The sequence below is a fragment of the Sesamum indicum genome, linkage group LG1 (genome assembly GCF_026168435.1).
Source record: "Sesamum indicum cultivar Baizhima isolate 11 linkage group LG1, ASM2616843v1, whole genome shotgun sequence".
NCBI lineage: Eukaryota > Viridiplantae > Streptophyta > Magnoliopsida > Lamiales > Pedaliaceae > Sesamum > Sesamum indicum.
Window position 1 is genome coordinate 11,995,360 of NC_142657.1, and position 22,610 is coordinate 12,017,969.

General features: G+C 33.3%; 2 protein-coding genes across 2 annotated transcripts; both read right to left on the reverse strand.

The window, feature by feature from the left end:
• Positions 1-10,898: 10,898 nt before the first annotated feature.
• On the reverse strand, positions 10,899-12,222 carry LOC105158944 (uncharacterized). Its single transcript, XM_011075865.2, has 4 exons — positions 11,809-12,222; positions 11,454-11,633; positions 11,209-11,337; positions 10,899-11,034 (listed from the first exon to the last, which is right to left on the reverse strand). The coding sequence occupies exons 1-4, from the start codon at positions 12,202-12,204 to the stop codon at positions 10,954-10,956; spliced, it is 786 nt and encodes a 261-aa protein (XP_011074167.1). The 5' UTR covers positions 12,205-12,222; the 3' UTR covers positions 10,899-10,953.
• A 5,931-nt stretch (positions 12,223-18,153) lies between these two features.
• On the reverse strand, positions 18,154-18,960 carry LOC105158141 (brassinosteroid-responsive RING protein 1-like). Its single transcript, XM_011074785.3, has one exon. It carries the CDS (start codon positions 18,840-18,842, stop codon positions 18,333-18,335), a length of 510 nt encoding a protein of 169 aa, XP_011073087.1. The 5' UTR covers positions 18,843-18,960; the 3' UTR covers positions 18,154-18,332.
• Positions 18,961-22,610: the final 3,650 nt, after the last annotated feature.

Below are 22,610 nucleotides of genomic sequence, written 5' to 3' on the forward strand. Positions count from 1 at the left end.
AAGTAATGGAGACGGGAGTCATAGGTACCGCCTGAGTGTGAATCTGCGAAGCAAACTTTTGACATTTATCACATCTTCGTACAAATTCTTTGCAATCCCTCATCAATGTTGGCCAAAAATAACCCTGCCTAGATATTTTCTGAGCCAGCGATCTAGCCCCCGAGTGATTTCCACAACTGCCTTCATGGATCTCTTGCAACACATATCTAGCTTGAGGATCTTCCAAACATTTGAGTAGAGGTCCTTCAACCGTCCTTTTATACAACTGTGTACCTACTAAGGCATACCTCGGAGCTTTGAACTTTATGCGTCGGGCCTGCCCAGAGTCGGTAGGTAATATCCCTTCCTTGAGATATGCTGTGATTTCTTCGATCCACCAACACTTCGAGGTAAATTAGTAGCCATTCCTTCTGAGATCGCAGATCGCTCCTTCACCATTACAGTTATTTTTCTTTCTTTTATCCCTACCAACGTGGCTCCCAACTTCGATAAAGCATCCGCTCTTTCATTTTTGTTCCTCGGGATTTGTTGGATAGTGCATTTAGAAAACTTCTGCATCCACTCCTTTGCCTTCTTCAAATATTCTGTCATAGACTTTTCTTTAGTTTCATACATCCCTTCGATTTGCATGGCTACTAGCTGCGAATCTGTGTAGACCTCCAGGACTTGGGCTCCCGCTTCAGACGCTAACTCTAATCCGAGGACCAAAGCTTCATACTCAGCTTCGTTATTTGTTGTAGGGAAAGATAACCGTACTGCGACCTCGATTTCCACATCTCCTGGTCCCTGTATGAGTATACCTGCTCCTCCATTGTTAGCATTAGAGGATCCATCCACGTGCAACATCCATGTTCCCAGATCCTCTGGGATTCCAGATATCTCTACCATAAAGTCAGCTAAAACCTGAGCCTTTTCTGCTGTGCGGCTCTGATAAGAGATGTCGAACTCCCCCAGCTCGACCGCCCATTTTATCATTCTACCTGAAGCTTCTGGTCGCGTCAGGATATTCCTGAGGGGGTGATTTGTCCTCACAACTATTTGATGCGATTGGAAGTATGGCCTCAATTTCCTTGCAGTCACGACCACAGCAAGTGCCAACTTTTTTATCTCAGCATACCTGGTTTCTGCACCTTGCAACATCTTACTCACATAATATACAGGGTTCTGAATTTTCCCTTTTTCCTTTACCAATACCGAACTGACTGCATTCTCCGAAATAGCCAGGTAGAGGTATAATATGTCTCCTTCTCTGGGATTAGCTAATAGGGGTGGAGACTCCAGATACTTCTTTAACTCCTGAAAGGCTTACTCGCATTCCTCGGTCCACTCAAACCCTTTAACTTTTCTCAATATCTTAAAGAAATGCAAATTGCGATCTGCAGATCTAGAAATAAAGCGATTGAGAGAAGCGATCTTACCTGTCAATTTTTGGACCTCTTTGATGGATGTGGGTGACTTCAAGTTCAATATGGCTTCTATCTTTTCGGGGTTCGCCTCTATTCCCCTCTCGCTCACCATATAACCTAGAAATTTGCCTCCCGCTACGCCAAATGTGCATTTGTTGGGATTGAGCTTCATCCCATGCTCTCTCATGATCGCAAAGGCTATTTTCAGATGCTCCAAATGTTCCTCAGGTTTATGACTTTTAACCAGCATATCATCCACATACACCTCCATGGTTTTTCCGATTTGATAAGCAAACATCTTATTCACCAACCTCTGGTATGTTGCCCCTGCATTTTTCAATCCAAAAGGCATAACATTATAGCAAAAGATACCACGGTCAGTCACAAAAGAAGTCTTTATTCGATCTTCTGTTGCCATGTAAATTTGATGATACCCCTGATACGCGTCCATCATAGAAAAGATTTTATACCCAGCTGTTGAATCTACCAGAATATCAATCCTTGGTAAGGGATATGGGTCTTTTGGGCACGCCTTATTAAGATCCGTAAAATCTGTGCACATTCTCCACTTACCCCCCGGTTTTGGGACCAGCACCACATTAGCTAGCCAGTCCGTATACTGAACTTCAGACACATACCCCGCTCTAAGTAACTTGCTTACCTCCCCCTCGATGATGGCATTTTTCTCACCTCCGAAAGTCCGTTTCTTCTGTTGAACAGGTCGCATGGAAGGGTCAACATTTAACCTGTGTACTATTACCTCGGGATTTATGCCTTGGAAATCTGATGGATCCCACGCGAACATATCAACATTGCTTCTTAAGAAGGCAACCATGACCTCTTCGAACTGACCTAAACTGGGTCCTATTTTTGTGGTCTTCGATGGATCTCCTCGTATCAATTCCACTTCTTTATGTCCAACGGGTTCTAACCGCCCTGTTTTCAACGCATGCCATTCTTCCTTCTTTACTCCCTGGAATTTTCTCTTTTCTTTATTCTCGCTCTTTCCCAGAGACAGATGGTAGCACCTTTTAGCCTCAATTTGGTCGCACACGACCTCTCCTATTCCAGATTGCGTAGGGAACTTCATTTTGAGGTGATACGTTGACACGATGGCCCTGAAAGAATTAAGTCCAGGTCTCCCCAGAATAACGTTATACGCAAAAGGCATATCAACAACTAGAAATTTTACCATCAACGTTTTACGCTTCGGCTCCTCCCCCAAGGATGCAGGTAAAATCACTGTCCCCAGTGAAGCGACCTCACCTCCTCCAAACCCGACCAATGGTGTGTTTGCTGATTCCAGTCGTACATTATCCAATCCCATCTTATCCAACACCCCTTTGAAAATTATATCTGCCGAACTTCCATTGTCTATTAAAACCTTGTGTACTGTGAAATTTGCTATGTCCATTCTTATTACCATCGGGTCATTGTCTGTCACTAACCTTGTACCCGCATCCCGATCTCCAAATACGATCTCCGGATTATCTGTCATATTTATTCCTTGCTTGCGTCGTTCCAGCCTACTTTCTCTTTCAAATTTCCTTCTAGCCCTCCTCGACCATCCTTCTGATCCACCCGCAATGGTATGGATAATGCCTTTCACAGGCGCGTTCTCCCCTAATGTTCGGTCCTCTCTTTCAGTTGCCCAATTCGGTCGGCGTTCCCGACTTCTCGACCTACCTCTTCGATCACGTCTTCTCTCTCCGAAAGTATGAGGGTTTTGTCTCCTGAAGTACCCCTGTCGGACTAATCGCTCTATCTCGTCCTTCAGCTGATAGCAGTCCTCTGTATCATGTCCTTTTTCCCGATGGAAGCGACAATATTTGTTCGAGTATCTCTTAGCTGGAGTAATCCTTGTGTGCTTCGGCCAGATCAACACATTATCTTTTTCTACCATCATGAGAGCTTTTGCCCTGGTCATATTTAAAGGAGTGTACTTATTATACTTGGACTGATAAGGTGGCTCCTTTTCTTTCTCATTTTTAGGTCGCCTGTCTCGATCTCTGCTGTGTCTTCCATCCCTGGCTCGTTCTGATGTAATTCTCCATTCCTCATCTTTCATAGCATTCATCTCCTCTTCATCGATGTATTTTGTGCCACTGCCATCAACTGCTCCGTATCTATCGGCGGATCCCTTGCTAAAGCAGATGCAAAAACCCCTTTCTTCAAGCCATGGATAAGGATACTAGTCATCATATCTATCCTAAGGTCCTGCACCTCCAACGTTTCGTTATTAAAGCGTCCCATAAAACTTTTTAAACTTTCATTTTCCCCCTGCCGAATAGTAAATAAGTGCGTAGCTGATCTCTTTTGTTTTCTTTTGCTCGCAAAGTGGAATGCAAACTTTTGTGCTAGTTGCTCATACGAATCTATGCTGCCTGGGGGCAAATTCGTAAACCATTCTTGGGCCTTTCCTGTTAGCGTGATAACAAATAATTTGGCAACTATGGGGCTTGACTGTCCATACAAATTCATTACCATATCGAAAGCAGCTAGATGTTCTTGTGGATCCCGAGTTCCATCATACTTTGGGAGGTCGGGCATCCTAAAGCTCGGATTGACCATTTCTATAAGTATCCGGTTAGCAAATGGCGAATTACGATTGTGGGATACTATTTCTCCCCTCTTCTTGAGTTCATCGATTTGCCTTCCTAGCTGGGCTATCTGCTTACTAACATTATCTACTTCAGCTCGAGATATGGCCGGCCCTCTGGGACGACTTAAAGCCCTGCTACTGGACCCCACATCAGAAGGCATCGGGCCCCTCCTATTTGCCCCCGGTCTACTCATTCCCTCGTTATCTTGCACTTCGACTCTTTCCTGAAACAACCTTTTTCCCGCTACTTTCCTTTCTAAAGGAGTTGCCGTTCTTCTTTCATATGCTACCAAGGCCTTCCTCCCCGCTTCTTCCATCATTTGTTGCAGTTCCCTTCGTGTCAGTTGTACAGTTCCTTCCCGATCAGTCATGGGGGTATTCATTTCTTGCCGTGACAGATGTCCAACTGGTGCTTGACCCTCTGCTGGAGTCTCCATTTCCCAAACGCGTTCCAATCCGTCACTTGACATTCCCACAGACGGCGCCAAATGATCCGACTGAGATCGCGGGTCGCGCTGTATGTCGTCCCCTTCAGCTCCGACGGATCCTTTATAACCTGACAACAGAACAAACCTCACCAAGCCGGAGTAGATACCGGCGTAGATGCTCCGACGCTCAAGTCAGTATTGGGGATTCTCTCCAATAAAAAATATAAGTTCTAAATATTGTGAAAAGTGAAATAGAAAAACAGACCAACCTTTTTTTCTCCCTTCCTTCTTCTCTTTATACTGATCCTTTTTCGTGTCCTCTGCACGATCCTTATGCCCGCTTCCACGACCGGTCATCTCGCTATCGTGGCCCACCTTTTGCGGGTATAAGATTGCCCTTAACTGTCTTTAAGATTAGTCCACGTAAAAGAATAGGTTTAATCCCTATTTTTATGCCTTTATCTCTATCCTTCATACTGAGGGTATATTAGTCTTTTGTTATCTCCCTTCATCATATATATATATATACATACATATATATATATGCACACATATATATGAACCGATGGCTTAAACTTAAAAAAAAGAAAAAGAGAGAGAGAGAGAGGTGGCTGGCTTTGACGTCGATTTGACATGCATGCATGGTCAAATCAATAGCTACTGCATGCATGCAAAATATTGAGCCAAATCCGCGGCTCTAATATCAACTTTTTAAGGCTCACCCCCTTTTTGAGGGTTGAGCTGCTAATTGGAGATCACCACCGTACTCTATCTTCCACGAAATTATCGGACAAGGGTTTTTAAAAAACAAAAATCTTAGCGAGTAAAAATTATAACAATTTTGGTACACATGATACTAGGGGAGTTTGTACGGATACAGGTAGATTATCGATTTGAACATGTGCTCAAAGCTCCGAAAACCATTTTATATGTAGGACGTGATAATATATATTTGTTCATGTTCTTCAATTGGTTCCATATCTTGTTCATGTTCTATAAACGTTGTGAAGAATGGGTTTTATCGGGATTCTGTAGTATGTCCATATTGAAATTGACACACACCTTATTAATGCAATACTTGAGAGGTGACATCTCGAGACTTAAAACTTTTCATTTCTAATTGGTGAAGCAACTGTTATATTTTAGGACATTGCTATCATTTGGGCTCTTTTGGTGGAAGGTAATACTATTATCGGAATAAATAAAAATGGACTACTGAACATTGGTAAAATTATTGCCATCAATAGTCGGGGTTCCACCCAGATGAGAATTTTTTGACATTTCAAAATAAAATTCATTGCCTTACATGATTGATTGTTTGGCAACACGTTTGACCATAATAGCCCATTGGAGGAGGTGTTGCAAGAGGCATGCATATGTGCTATATGCATTATTAGGGGGTTATTGTGTCCCGTTGCTGCAGATATCACAATCTCATTGTTGTATTTACTATATGGAGGACATTTATGAAGGTGGAACCCTCAAATTGGGGTACAACAATTTTTTCATATTTGTATCGAGTCATGTACAAAATCACACTTAGTGTTGAACATTTATGAAAACCAATATAGGTAGTGAAATGCAATTTTTACAAATTTATGCATGATCACATATCATAACACTTACAAATTCCCTTGAATAATACGTCAGATTTGCAACCAACTTAATGAAAACATCCTTCTTGTTCCTCCATATGTTGCACTGTACGCACAATTGCATTATAATTGTAAACATATCTCGTGGTTTTTAATATTGACTCAAATTTATTTTGGTCCATGTAATTTTTTAGGTGGTCGTATTTATATCTTGTATGCATACAATTCATAATGCCCTCCCTATTATCAGGAATATGTTGGACAGAATGAAAGAAAATGGTATGTGGGGCTAATATTGTTTACATATAATATGTTTCTTGACATATAGATCGGAATATATTGATCAAATGGTATGATGTTATAGTTTATTTGGAAAACATATCTGCTTCTGGCTCAACATTCAAACATTCACCATCTTGTTGGTAGTATGTAGATGGACCTGCATAATTTTAGTATTTCTAAACCTGTCTATTGCTTCAATTACTACTAGCAAGCTGTGCGAATTTTGTTTAATATACACATATATGTTCCCCGCTCACCAACATACAGGCCACCTGGTATAATATTTTCATAAATTTTGCTGCTTCAACAAAATATCAATAGACACATCACCAAAGCCAAAAAAAAAATTGCACATCCCGATCTATCTTAATTAGTAACACTGTCTCCCTTCTTCCACCAGCATTATATGTTGTATATTTAATATATATATATATATATATGTATATATGTAACTTAAAATCTTCCTACTGAAGCTAAATTCTTTATGTAAAATAGACTCTAGTTCAACAAATGTACCATTACAATATATTTTCATAAATTCGATGGGAGGGCGAAGGTAACTCACACAATCATATGCATCGACCCATTGACCTCTAAAATGTATAACAATATCAATTAACATTTTTCTCTGTCATATATTCACAATAAAATAAAATACATATAAAAAAATTTATCTAAAAACAATGTCATAACGAAAATAATTAATTGCATAACTATAAAAAAAAAAAAATAGTAAGAGGAACTTACTATACTAGTTTCAAAAACCATAAAAATCTTCAACTGATCTTGTAAATCTTCAACCCATTTCAGCAATAACAGGAAAGTAAAGTAAAATTGATGGTGAAAATATTTTTTTCTGCAACTGAGTGATATGCTCACGTTCAAATAATGAGAAGAAATTGCAAATCTCATACAAACACAATAAGGACGAAGGTCGTTTATTAATACATGAAAAATCGCGATAAAACATCACAGTTTATTCAATAAGATAGACCCATGCATGCAAAAGTGCATGCGGGGGTCAGAGTCGATAACACATTTATCGGCTCTGACAAACAACTGTCGACTCTGTGTAAAGCAATTATTGTCCTGCATAATTTTTTTTTTTTTAATTTATCAATCAACTATTGGTTCTGCTGCAGGCTGTTGTCCCTGCTTTGTTTTTTTCTTCTTCTTCTTCTTCCAATGAAAGAACTGATTTCAGAGAAAACTGTTCTTTCAAATTTGGATCATGTAAATAAAAAAATTTACAATTATTTGAAAAAACAATATTTCTTGATTCCCAATGTATATATATAGGAGGAGGGGTTGTTGAAATACCAAGCATACAAATACTGTCCTGGTCAAGAAATGTTTGGTTGGTGTGCTTTCAGTGATGAAATCACTTTTGAGAATTAAGTCAACTACTTCCTTTTAATAAATAAATCTATCTCAACTGCTGGAACAACAATTCAGCCAAGAATCTGCACTATCATTCAATTCAAATTCCAATTCCAATTCCAGCTGTTATTTAATTAAATAAGTAAATTCATTTGCCCTTTCAACTATTATATATAGTTGTTATTTGATTCAAGATATCACATCATTTCATCTCAACTTTTATTTTTTGCGTTTTTATAAAATTCTCTCTTTTTGTTCTACGTGTTATCTGATTAGTATGCTAGGCTAGTTATCTTATTTCTGGTTAATATGGTGAATGCTTAACTTTAATGTGTTGTGAGATCTAATTTGTGTTTTTTACTTTCGTTGATATAGGTATTTGTGTTGTTTTCTGTGATTTTATTGCAAATAATTTAATTTATGAATAATAGTTCCCATTATTCATTATTAAGAATATTTGCCTAGCTGGTTGAACTTGCAAATTCATAATTGTTGGTTTAGTTCAATGACTAGTGGTAACACAACATGATTTATCAAGTCATAATGGTCGATTATGTTATAGGGAATGGACGGTCTAGCTTAAATAAATTCTTGTAGGAATTTTTTAGTTAGAATTGAGCTTTTCTAATTCTTAATGATGTTGGTAAATTAAATCTTGAAAAAGTTTTCAGGATTTTTTACTGATTTAGAATTTGTCAACGGACTTTACTTGACTAATAAAAATGTAAGGAAAAGTGATGTCGTTAGGTTGTACTAATGACCATAATAATTATTATATTTGCATCGACGATCAATAGTTGAATCAAACATAATCCTGTTTTCAACTGCAAATCATTCTTCTCATATTTATTTCTCTTTTATTTTTCTAAATTTAGACTTTAAACAAAATTCTTCTCTTTTATTTTTACTTTTTACTTTTAAAAAAATTAATTTAAAATCAATCTCTATAAATTCGACTCTACTCACTACTTTTCCAAATTTTAATAAAAAAGTATTTTTGATGGATTCCACCCATGGTTGACAAAATTACTGTTCTTGGACTGATGCAACCCTTTATTCATATTACTCACAACTAGAAAAAGTAAAAATATGATAAAGAAGCATCTTAAGCTATATATTTCACAACAAAAAAAATCATCAATCTAAAAGCACAGTAATTTTGCCAAATCTATTACAACATTTTTTCTTCCTTTAAATATGGTATATGGATGGGATGTTGTTCCACTGCATAATGAAGTATTGTCTACTGTAATAGTAGGTATCATTTAAATTTTATTTTTTTTGATATTGTTGATCACTGTATGACTGTTGTAATTGCCATTATTAGCTATTAATATTTGACAAGAACAATTATAATCGAGTTATTTCATGGAGCAACCTATAAATAAGCGCCAACAATGAACATTTTAGGTGGGAAGCCATATGATGTATACTGGTAAAAAATATTAACCTACAAAGGTAAAAAAGTAATTTAACATATATGAGGCACATGTTAAACAAATGCAACCCACAACACAATATAATTCCCAGCACTACTATAAATACCAAAAATATTATTTTTTAAAGGGGACCACTATTCATTGACAGTGACTACTTTCTTACAAAAAGTCATCCCTCGAAAATCGTATTTTCACCTGATGCGCGATTGTGCCGTAGGTAAAATTTTCAGTTTTATCATTTCGTAAAAACCTCGACTACATCACCATATTAATTTTCCCACAGAAAATAAAACCAATATGGTATTTTATAAAACTTAACGAACTAAAGTGGGAAAAAAAAATTAAATTCCAGCCAGATTTACCCTACACTACACTAATAAAAATAAAAATTCAATATACCCATTAATTCTATTTAATCTAAATTTATATTTTTTCTTAAATAACATAATAGTCACCAAAACGACCATGGTTTGACATTAATGGAAAGGATTGAACATAATTGTACATGTATTAATTTATCTCCTAGGTTCTAGGCTTGCAATTTCTTGACCAAACATCCAATTTGAATCACAAAAAAATTCCCATGTTATGATAAAAAAAAAATGATTTCGTACACAATTAAGATTATTTTGGTTGATTATTATGTCAAATCATGTTAGAAAAGATTCAATAAATTAATTAATTTATCATCAATAAAATAAATGATGAATAAGAATGTATCTACTCATGCTATTGTCTAAGTACAAAGTAACACTTTTGTGTGGTAGTCAAGGTCAATTGGACTACGCGAGTGTTTGCGAAAATTTTTATTTTAAAAAAATTAATTTTTATAGAGAAAGTTGAAAGTTGTATCAGAATTAAAAGTGGGTAGTGTTTGTGAAAAAAATTAAAATCAGACAAAAGCTAAATTGAATAGTATTTGGGAGATAATCACTTATAAAATAAATTTAATTGATTAAAGACTTTTTTGTCCCCATATATTAAAAAGATATTAATTTTTTTATTATATTTATATTTGTTGTTTGTCAATAATAATAATAATAATTTTTCCATAAAAAATAATAAATTTCATTTTGCTTAGTATATATCATATTTAATTTTTCTGAAATATTAATAGAAAAATGAATTTTTAATTTTATAATGCTTCCATTAAGTAATATAATTGATGATTCATACACAATAATTAAATTTTCATGAATGAAAAAAAATATTTTGTTAATTAATCATAACTGTTTAATCCAAACGCCCTAATCACTTTTTTTTTAAAAAATTAATTATTTCATAATGAATTATTTTATAATCGATTATGCAACCGTCAAATCGAAGAAGTGTTTGAAAAATATAGTTATTTGTGGAATAAATAAATATAGTCAGGGGCATTTTAAACATTTCACATCTTGATTATTTTAAGGGTCTCGATTTTACAAGTAATTACTTAAACTAGTGCTGACAATCTTGCCAATATTCCCAAAAATATATTATGTATGTGATATATATCTATATTTTTATATATAAATGTAGGACGATTTGTAATAAAAGACATGATTCATTCAGATTCCTCGTACAACAATCTTGTGGTTTAGCGGATCGAATTTTCTATTACAAATTATATTCTATCTTCTACTCCATTCAACATTCACATATAATATATATATATATATATATATATAAGGCGACATCATATATTTATTTTAAAAAAAAATTTATACACGTGACGTTTATGTATATTGAATGAAGTAGAAGATGGAATGGAAGATTCCCGTCGTTTTAGAGACGAATAGTTCAAAAGTTCGGACAAAGTGAAATGAACTTTATCGGTAGCTAATGTTCCGAAGCAAAACTGTCGAAAAACGACCCTCTTCCTGCAATCCCTTCCCCGTCTTCGTTGTAAAATCCATCGATCTACAAGCACATTTCATGCTATTAAGCTAAAATCATAAAGATCCTCAAATATTTAATGTTGCATTCATCATCCTCACTCTCCAGGTAAGAAAGAAGTTGATGAAAGTCAATGTATATTCTTATGATGTCCAAGAATTCAATATGACAAAGTTGTAAGAGGGAAAATAATATTACCCAAGCATCATCTTCCTCCTCACATCTCTGCAAAGTTGGTGCTTTCAGAATCTTTCGGGCCTCATCGTTACGTGCAAATCTGCCACGTATTCTTGGCCGACTGTCGGCCAGTGTTTTCCGACATGCATACTTTGATCATCACCGCACGGACAAGAATGTTGTTAGTTTAATGACTAGACATATGCCTACATTGTTTAGATGTCCAAATATATTACATGCTTGATTTCTTGGTTAACTGTCATTACCTTAATTGTCTTGTTGAAGTTTCTCTGGTTCCTCTTGGCTCTGTACCTGTCGATCCTCTCTTTTCTCTCTTCTGCGCTGTATCGACATGCCTTAAAATTCGTCTCCTCCATGAATGACTCGTCAGTAGATAACGGACTTGTAGACGACACGTTATTCGTTTGCACGCATGTTCTCCCCTTCTGAGTACATAAAATTGTGTACTTGGATCAAACTGATAAAATGAAGACACGTTCGGATCTTCTATTACAAATTGATATTGCATCAACATTACGTTGCACACACACATACATGCTACTAGGCTATGACGGTTTGAAGTGCAATACGAGATGTAATAAAGCGCAGAATTTTACTAACTTGCAAGTCTCCAGTGGTGCAAATCCCTTTCATTGAGAAGCTGTCTTCTGCTGAACTCAGGACATGGTTGTCTGAATTCTGAGTCTCCGAAACTCTACTAAAACGACGAGACGAGAAATTCTGATCATTGCTGCTGTAAGAGTAACACTGCTGCTGCCTGAAGTTGAGTGCAGTTTCATGAACTTGATCAAAAGTGTGGGGCAGAAATGAATGGGAGTAAGCAGAAAAGCAGTCTGTTTTCCCCAAGTGGGATAGTGATGAGCTCTGGAACTGAGAGGTGTTGTTTTCTTGAATCAAGACATTGATGCTGTCATGGATTTCTTGTAAGTTTTGGGTGAAAGGAGAGAAGGGTTGGAAGAAAACAGAGTTGTCCAAGGGGAACAGGTCAGAAGACATTGATGACAGGATTTGATTCCACTTCCTTAAACTCTCTCACTTTGCTAACTCTGTGTGTTTCTTCAGTTTATATGTAAGAGTTGTATATCCTTTCCCTTCATTTCTTTCTCACACATCCCACTGTAGTCGTCGTGCACACGGGACGAGACAAAGATTAAGCACAGTGAAAAATTCTTATCTGAATAAAGTCTGACTAAACAAAACTAATCAAATCATATAGCAACTGTGATACGATTGATCACTTTTTTTAAACTGTACATGAATCACACGATAAGTATATTATACTTGAAATGTGCACGAATTTCACTTGCCGTATAATTAGATTGATGTGTAAATAAACTCAAAAGTAAGATATTACCTTGAAAAAAGGATTGAATAGTGAAATCAAACTCTAATGAAGTGCACTTTATCTAGAATGAACAAAGATGGACTTATCTACCCCACTTCTACTATATTAAAAGTCAAAAGATATTTCACGTAACCCCTTGGAGTTTTCATTCTTTCAAAATAGCCCCCAACATTTTGCAAATATTGTACATAATCCAAGTACAAATTTTATCACATTACCCAATACTTGATGTTGTGTTACTAATGGGATTAAATGCATTTTTGGTTTCATAACTTAGGTTGTTTAGCATTTTTATTTTTTATTTTTTTTTAAAATAATATTTTAGTCCTACATCTTTTAAATTTTCACAATTTCAATCCCATTTTTTTAACTGAGACCCAATAAAAATTTCCTATTATTTATGTATTGAATTTTCTATTTTAGATTTTATTGCTCTATTGAACATATATATCACGTGTACAATATTTTTTTAAAAAAATTTGTACACGTGACATCTATATATTAAATTGACAAAACAAAAAAGAATGAAAATCTGATGTCTATTAGGGATAATTATATTTCCACCTCCTGATTTATAATCTATTGATACAAACCACCCATGCTAAAAATTTACAAATACACCCATAAAAATTTTTGACATTATTTACACAAAACACTTCTACTTTTTAAAAAATTACACACACACACCGACGTCCACAATATTATACAAACTACGACTATTTTTTTGGCACGCAAAAAGTAAGAATAATTTGTGTAAATAAATTATATATTAGGATAAGTGTAATAATCTATAGGAATAATTATACTCCCCTCCCCTGAAGTTTGGTGTAATTATATGTAAACCTCCTATGATTTGAAAATTTACATTTAATATCTCTAAGGTTTGCGTCTGTCTAATAAATAAGTCCCTTCGGTAATCAAAATTTTATCTAATTTGTTGATATTAACAAAAAGTAAAAAAAAATATTATATTTACCCCAAATTAATTTATTACTAAATTATTCCAGATCAAATAAGTTTGTTTATAACCAAATTATTCTTATACATTTTCACGCATAAAGTTAATGCATGTAAGGAGGTATATAGTCACCGTTATAAGGAAAAAATTATTTGACCTGCAATAAGTCAATCAATGACAATATCAATTTTTATTTAATCTTTTTGTTAATATCAATAAATTTAGTAAATTTTGACTCATGAATGAATCTGTTGATTAAACACAAGAAAATTTCAATGGTACTAAATATAATTTTTTAAAATCACATAATATTTACGTATAATTACACTAAATTTTAATTTCGATAGAATGAATTTTATTGTCCCTAATCTATATTATGTACTTGGCAATTTGGAAGGGCCTAACCCAAATATAAACTCTAGAGTTGGCGGTTGGCCCAAAGTCTCATTTTCCAGTTCACTCTCATTTTGTAAATAACAAAAGGCAAATTACAATAATTTTTCTTGATATTTAGCATAGATACGAATACCTCCTAATTGTTTGAAAAATTATAAATATTTTTTAATATTTGATAAAATTATATAATCTTTGAATGGAGGTACGAAAGTGTCAATTACGCCCTTACTGTGTTTTTTTCTTTTTTTAAAAAAAAATAAAAGTTTGTAAAAAAATCAAACGGAATGCATAAAAAACTTTAAAAAATTATCCACTTACTTAGAAAATTAAAAAAATAAATAAAATTATAATACTCAGTCTATAAAGATATTTTGGTCAATTCACCATAAAAATAAATGAAAACCCAATGGACACTAACGGAATGGGCTAATTGTTAGACGACCGTTAAAATCAAGGAGTATCAGTAATTTTTCAAATAATAAGGAATAATCGTAATTATATTAAATTTCAAGAGAGTTGGTTGTAAAATTTATTCAAAAACAAAACTGAATATTAAATACAATTGATTCTCGATGTTGTATAGCTCAGTACAATGTTTATCAATTATTATTAACTACAAAAATTATTTGTTCTAAAATGTACTAATCTCCATAATACTATGCTTACTGCGTTGGGTATTCGTAGTGTACTATATCAAACACGACATTTCTCAGATGCTTTATTCTCGACACATTAAATAGCGTTTTCATAATTGAATGAATTTCAACACATTTGATGGCGTGTCAAATACGTTTTTTTTAAATAAAATAATTTACCTCTTTAGATAAGGACGTAAATCACTTCATTTAAAAAATAGAGGGAGCAAATTGTTTTTCTTTTACATAAGAGGATAATTTTCTCATTTGTATATCATTGGTGTAGAGTGGCAACCTAAGGAACCCTATCAACTATTACAAAAATATATGGAGTACGAAATTCCTTAATACAACCAACATTACAGATTATTAATAAATGAACAAATCGTAAATAAAATAACAAAATTTTTGAATGGTGGCTCAGGTAAACCAGATCACACGAACTCAGTCACCGAAAACTCAACGACTCACAAAGGTTCAGACCATGACTGCACCACCACCAAGATTCGACGGAAAACCCAAGATCACTCAGATCTTTTATCAGTATTAGCGTCACAGAGACCCACACAGAGAAATCGATTCACTCAGAATACTTTTGGCTTAATATATTTTTGATTCAACTAATATCTTTCAACCGAAGGGAAGATCCTCTTTTATAGGAGTAGGGGATCGAAGAAGGAAAAGATAAGCCTCAAAGACTTTCCCAAAACCATTGATTTGGTCAGAGAAAGCTTCCATTTCTATGAGGAAATAAAGAGAGAAACAGAATCAGAGGTTTAATGAAAGAGGAGAGAGCAGTCGGTGCATAGAATAGAAGAAGAGAGATTAGGAATAGATTTAGGGTTAGGATAATATATATAAGGGAGTGAAACTTGGGTCGGGTCGGAGTCCATGAGTCAACCGTCGCGTTTGGTGGTGGGCCTCCTAAGTGGGCTTATTTATTTGGAGTCTTTTGGGACACAGAAATATAACAATTGAGGAGGGTAAATTGCTATTCAGCTGTATCGTGGTGCATATATGTGTAGTTTGCAGTTCTAATTATTAGTATAAAAAATCAATGAGGTCTAACTTAGTTGGTGAATTTAAGGCCTTATGATTAAGATTTATTAATGATTGGAATTTATGATGTAATTATAATTATGTGGGAGTGCCAGAAATAGTTTTGTAAACATAAACCAGGGATGATTACACCATCCTCCCAGTAATTTTAGTATAATTATACGTAAGCCCCATGTAATTTGAAAAATTACATTTAGTACAACAATATTTATTTTTTTTTAACAAATAAATCAATTTATTAATAAAAATAATTAAATTTGCTGATAGTAGTAAAAAAAAGTTAAATAAAAATTTATATTAATACCCAATTAACTTATTACAAATCAAATAAATTTTTTTTCCAACAGAATTGAATTAAAATGTTGGAAGTGCATTCACTAAAACCCAATGAGGATGATTAAAGAGGCAGACAAGATCCGGGTTAACCGCTAATCCACATACAACACAAAACAAACAGTAGGGCCTTACGTTGTACCATCTTTCTCTCTACTAAATTTTTGTCTCAACTCAGAACTCACCCTAATATATGATTTGCTCTTGTTTTTTTTAATTAAAAAAAATGTAATTGAAATATAATTGTAATTTTTTTAAAATAGAGATATATACAATACACGCGTCAACGTAACATCAATATATTATATAAAGTTGCATTTGGTCCTTAATGACAAATTCTTTGAATGAGTCGGATAATTCCAAATTTAAAGAATTTCAAATCCTTTCGTTATAATTTTAAATTATATTTTGATAAATATGGATGAATTTCAAATTCTTTTGAAATAAAACCATTTGAAATACTTTCTCCAAATATTTCTTCAAATCCAAATACACCTTAAAAGAAAAAGGTACGCCCATATGAACAATATAATTCGTTTTCCTATGAATAAATTATTGAGTAAATTATATTGACAACTCTTGCGTTAGATCAAATTAAAACTACAGTACCCCCTTTAAGGGATGTTAGTGTAATATTTTTTAGGGGGTGTTTGTGTCAGTTTTGTGTTTGAATAGAAGGTTAGTTGTAAATATAACTATAACCTCATAAAATATAGCTGTAATTTTATAAAAAAAACAAAAAATGCTTATTTATTTGAGTCTAACCTCAAGAATGTCAGCATAATTTACCTTAAGAGTGTTTGGCTGGGGTGAGAAATGGAGAATAAGAGGAGTGAAATAAAAATGGATGTACGAGAGATAATCTTGTGTTTGGTTAGGAGAAATATATGGAGATAAAGTAAAACTCGATGTATATGAAACTCCTCTAGAGTCCAATTTTCTTCACGCCCAAAATTAGGCAAAAAAGTGGAAGTATAAGGCCAAAAAGACAAAAAAGTATAACTTTTTTTATTTTTATTTACTCTATTACCCATATATATCATTTATATATAATTTTTTTCTAATTCTTTTTTCATTCTCGTTGATAATACGGCTGTACACAATTGTCAAAGATAAAATAACAGAATCATTGAAAAACTAATGCATCAAAGTCAATAATCAGATAAACAATCTTATTAGTAATTTTTATTTATTTAAACTAAATAGTTTAGAATAATAAACAATACTCATTTTAATGAATATTTTTATTAATAAAAAAAATATTTTTATTCTTATTTGATAAATATTTTTATTAATAAAATTTTAATTTTTTTTATATACTAAAATTATATTAGTATAATATTAATTAATTTATTTTTCTGATAGAAAGTGAAGAAAAAGGTAATTCAGTAAAATTATTAAAGTTAATCTTTTTGTTTTCAATTCGTTTTTTTTATACCAAGCAAGAAAAACATTTGAGATTTACACTGCTTCCAATTGTATCAAACCCTTTTACTTCCCCTCGTACTTCCACTTTCCTTTTTCTCTTATTTGAATCAAACAAACCCTAAATTATTTATATATCTCCTTTTAATTGTTTGTTTTTTATTTTCAGTAAAACAATATGTATTTTTCACTTTGTGCAGATTCAAATGATAATATTTTTAAATTAATTAATAAGATTTTGTTTTATATTAAATTATAATTTTAAATCAACATATTTATCATAAAAATACCTACAAACAAACATATATTGATTTTAATTACTATTTCAAAAATTAAAAACTAAGGCAAACACATAGGCCCAAATTCTTGAAAAATAATGAATTTTCAACCTCACTAAGTGTGACAATTTAGTGACTATATGTTATGTTAATAACTATCCCAATTGATCAATTAATTAATATAATTATAAATGATAAAATAATTACGATAATTTTATAAAAATTAAAATAAATATCTACACATCTGGCGAGTTTGAAACTCTTTTGTTTAAATGATCTCAACCTTAACCATAATTAGAATATTATCGACCAATTTTGCTAACTTTGTACTCTAAATTTTAGGAAATCTATTAAAAAAAAAATACTTAGTTTAATTAAATTTGAAACGATTAATCGAATCAATTATTACATACTAAGTACAATACATTTATTACATCATTAATTAATCACTTTAATTTTTTATATTACACTTATCGTACAATTGATTCTATCTATCTAAACAAAGTGGAGAACTCATCATCAAAAACTCCTATACATTTATTTATTTCCTTGGGAAATTTCCATAGTTTATAATTTTCATTTTTTTGGGGGGCAGTATTTACATTTCACATTACCAACTTACAAAACCCTCTCCTTCTCCGGCAAAAGGGGAAAACGATGGACGGAACAAAAACCCTGAGAATCTACATAAATTTCTACAAACCCGTGGTAATCGGCGAGTACTCGCCGTAGAGATCGGAGATCCCTGACGCCACCCACAGCCGCTCGTTGAAGGCCTCCTGCATATCCTCGGGAATGAACTGCGTGCGGCAGAGGGGGCACGTTTTCTGATCGTGGTCCATCCAACGGTCCACGCAGGTCCTGTGGAATATGTGTCTGCAGTTCGTCAGCCGTCGGATCTCATCCTCGCCGCTAAATTCGTACAAGCATACCGCGCAGTTCTCCGGCGGCTCCACCTGCTGCGCCAAATCCGAGAACTTAACCACCGGCAGCAGCTCGCGGATGAGCACGGCGGACACAGATCGGGGCTCGGACCCGGAATCGTTCCTGACCGGGTAAGACGCCGTTCCGGGCTCTAGGAAATCGCCGAGCCCCAATGATGAGAAGAAAGCGTATACGAATTTCCGGATGAATCCCAGAACTGTCAACAGGTAGACTAGTAATTTGGGAAGAAAGAGGTCAGTGTATCCAACCGGAAATCCCATTTTTTCACTTAGAATTTGAACAGAGTTAGTGCGTGTAGTGTGTGGAAATTTGGTTTTGGGTGTGAGGTATGAAGGAGAGGGAGAGAGGCGCCGGGGAAGAGGGGTGGATTATATAGAGAAGGTGGGGAGTGAAATGACGATTCTGGGACGTGGGGATAAAGGGAAATGGCAGTGAGAGGACGTGAGAGTGCGGGCGCGTACGTGAATCAGGAATCAGCAATCAGCGATCAGCAGCACTCACGTTGGTGTAGGTGGTCCGTATGTCGTACCCTTTTGGGGCGTGTAATTACTCAACACGTGTATTAAAGGACGATTAATTAATTCTCAAGGTTTTCTGTTTTCTTTTTTTTCCTTTTTTAGGTAAATAAAGAATAAAAAATAAAGGGTAAATTACAGTCACTCCTCTAAAATTTATTAGGGAAAAATTACATTTTTAGTCCGCAGTGGAATATGCTGCACTTTTCGTCTCACAGTTTGTGCTCTTAATACATTTAATTTGTTAGGATAAATATTGTAGCATTTTTTATTCTATAGGTTAAAAATTATGACACATCTGATTCTATAGGATATAAACAACTTTATATCATACGGGGCCAAATCTACCACAATTTTATCCTATGAGACCAAAAATACTAATATTTATCTTATGGAGTTGAATGTGCTAAGTCCGTAAATCATGAAAACACTCTATCGTGTGGGACTAAAAGTACAATTTTTTTAGTTTATTATAATTACAAATACCATTTCTCTGATTAAAAATTATAATATTTTTCTAATATTAACATATGTCTAACAAATACTCCTCTAATTAATTCTAAAATATAAATTTTCAAACAACAAAGAGAATTTTATAATTATAACAAACTTTATGGAGCCAGTTGTAATTTACGCAAAAAAAAAAAAATGACAAGAGGTAAAAAGTTGATATCGATGGATTGATTAAGGGAGTGTTTGCAAAAACTTGTATCTTTCCAAAAATATTTATTTCAAAAAAGCATTTATAAGTAATTAAAATATAAAAGTTGCAAGTGTTTGGACGTAATAATTATAAATAGAAAAAAGTTAAGTTGGAAATGCTTAGTAAAACAATTAGTGTATTACTAGCTAGCTTATTCGTAAAATTACCTAATTATTTTGGTAGTGAGGTTGAGGTATCACAATTAAAAGAAGCGTTCGAATTTTGTGAGTGTAGGTATTTTAGTCTATTTTTAATAGTAGTATGTTGTTTCTTTATTTACTTTGAATTTATTAGTCGATTTTTAGAGAGATATTAATGTGTTGCGTACTGAATGTTATAATTATAGTGTATTTGTTGATTTAAAAAGATTAATGTATTTTTTTTAAAAAAAATATCATATTAGTTATAAAATCAATATTACTGACATTTTATAAGTTTCGTAATTTTATTTTCAGCCATCAAGAATTTGTTTATAAAATAAAATTTAACTTTTTATAAGCTACAAATTAAGTATCTTATCATGATATTGTTATTTGACAAATAATCATTATTTTATCATATTAATGGGGGTCAAACACATCTAAATCCCCCAATTTACTATTTAGCCCTCCAAGAGCTAAATAATAACAAAATAGGACAGGAAACCAGCCCAATAACTCAGAATGACAGCCGTTGATGCTTCCACCATTTGAGGGCCCCTAGTTTGATAGATGGCTCCGTACAATATCTGATAAATTGCCTTCTACAAAATCTATTGATTCCATCAAACTAATATGCATTTATGACGCTAGAAACTAGCTCCACAACACTGTTTATTACCCTAATCCAACTTTGGCTTAGACAACCAAGTATCGGAAAATTTTTACCGGGATCAGATCTGGCTGAACTAAATCAATTAGAAAGCAAGTGTGTTGTACTTGTTATGTGATTGGTCACTTTTTTCTTAACTGTACATCATTTACACGACAAAGATATTACACTTATCATATGATTGATTAAGGTTCGCCCGAGTCAGGTCCAGACTAGAATTTCTTCAAAGTATTTTAATGATACTGCATCAACAAGTTTAACGGATTGTATTATAAGTCAACCCTTCTTCTAGGTTCTAAGAACTATCGTGAATCCCACCATACACGAGCATATAGTAGTCCTCGTCACCAACTTAAATTCACACACAATCTACAATCTCGATCTGAATCGCATGTAACTGACACAAGTTTGATGGAAATAATTTATTTTAAATTCAATTCCTAAGTTGATAATAAAGACATCCCATCGTATGAAAAGGATGTTACACTTTACAAATATCAAAGAGAAAAAAGTATCATTATCATTATTATTATTATTATTATTATTATTATTATTATTATATGCATTCAAAATTAAAAAAAAAATAACGCAGAACACGGTATTACATGTGTCCACGCCATATATTCTTCCTATTTGATTAATGACAAATCAGATGATGTGTTAGACATGTAGTAATAAAATCACAGCTACAAAATTTACCCTCAATTATTTAATAGGATAAATTACAACTACTTTTTATAAAATTTTGATACAATTAGAATTATTCTCATATTATTTAAAAAATTACAGATATCTCTCTAATATTAGCAATTGTTTAAGAAATACCATATTGTGACGTCCCACTGTAGGAAGATATTTATTAGATGGTTGTTAATTTTTATGGAGTATTTGTAATTTTTTATACAATGAGAAGACATTTGTAAATAAATTTAAGAAATTCATTGTAATTTACCTTATTTAATATGTGTTTGTAAATGGCTAAACTTATCTCGCTAGCGAAGTACAAAATATCAATTAATTATAATATTTTCGGGTAAATTAAAAAAAAAAACGCAGTATTTTATTTAAGGACAATTACACTCTCCCCCCTCCCCTAAGGTACACGTAGATCTCATGTGGTCCGAAAAATTATATTTAGTACCCCTAAAATTTACTCTAATCTAATAAATAGGTCCCTTCATTAGTCAAATTTTACCAAATTTGATAAATTTTGACTAATAGATGAACTTATTTATTGGAAGAAAGCAAATTTTAGGGGTATTAAATATAATTTTTTAAATCATATAAGATTTATGTATAATTATAGCAAATATGTGAAAAGAAATGTGCAATTTTTCCTTTTATTTATCACATGTAAAAATCTGCAGCCATAACATTTTGAGATAGTGCATGTACTAAAAGTTGCCCTTTTCAACTAGACACCAACTGCTGTTCCCTTTTACTACCCAACCTCCTTTCTGAGCTTTTTTCACCTGATCATCACAATAGTATAGTATCATGTCAGTGATACTTTTGGAGTACAGCTAATTTGTAAGTATTATTGTAAGCGAATTATGTAATTGAAATTAGAGATAGACAGTCCCGAATATTACAAGAATAAATTGAAATCAAATATAAGGTTTAGGGCTTGTAGAGACCGACTCCTGAGAAAATCATTTGATCAACAGGACAGCTGAAGTACGGATAAAACTGTGATACATATTAGTGTATTAAATGCGCACCTTGTCTGATTTTAAGACTATGACGTGTTTTATAGGTGCGTCAGATAGTACAGACGATACGTGGTCGTGGTCCACTAATATTATTCGGTACGTGTCTGTTAATTTACAAATGATGATCCAAGTACAAATCCAAATAGGATTGTATTAGCTAAAATCTGCATAGAAATACATGGATTCAGCCATGATTTGGCATTTTCAATGTCCGTAAGGGATTTTTTAGTACTTATTTATTTTTCTTACAGCAGTCTGATTTTCATGGTGGGGGCCGGAGTTGAAATT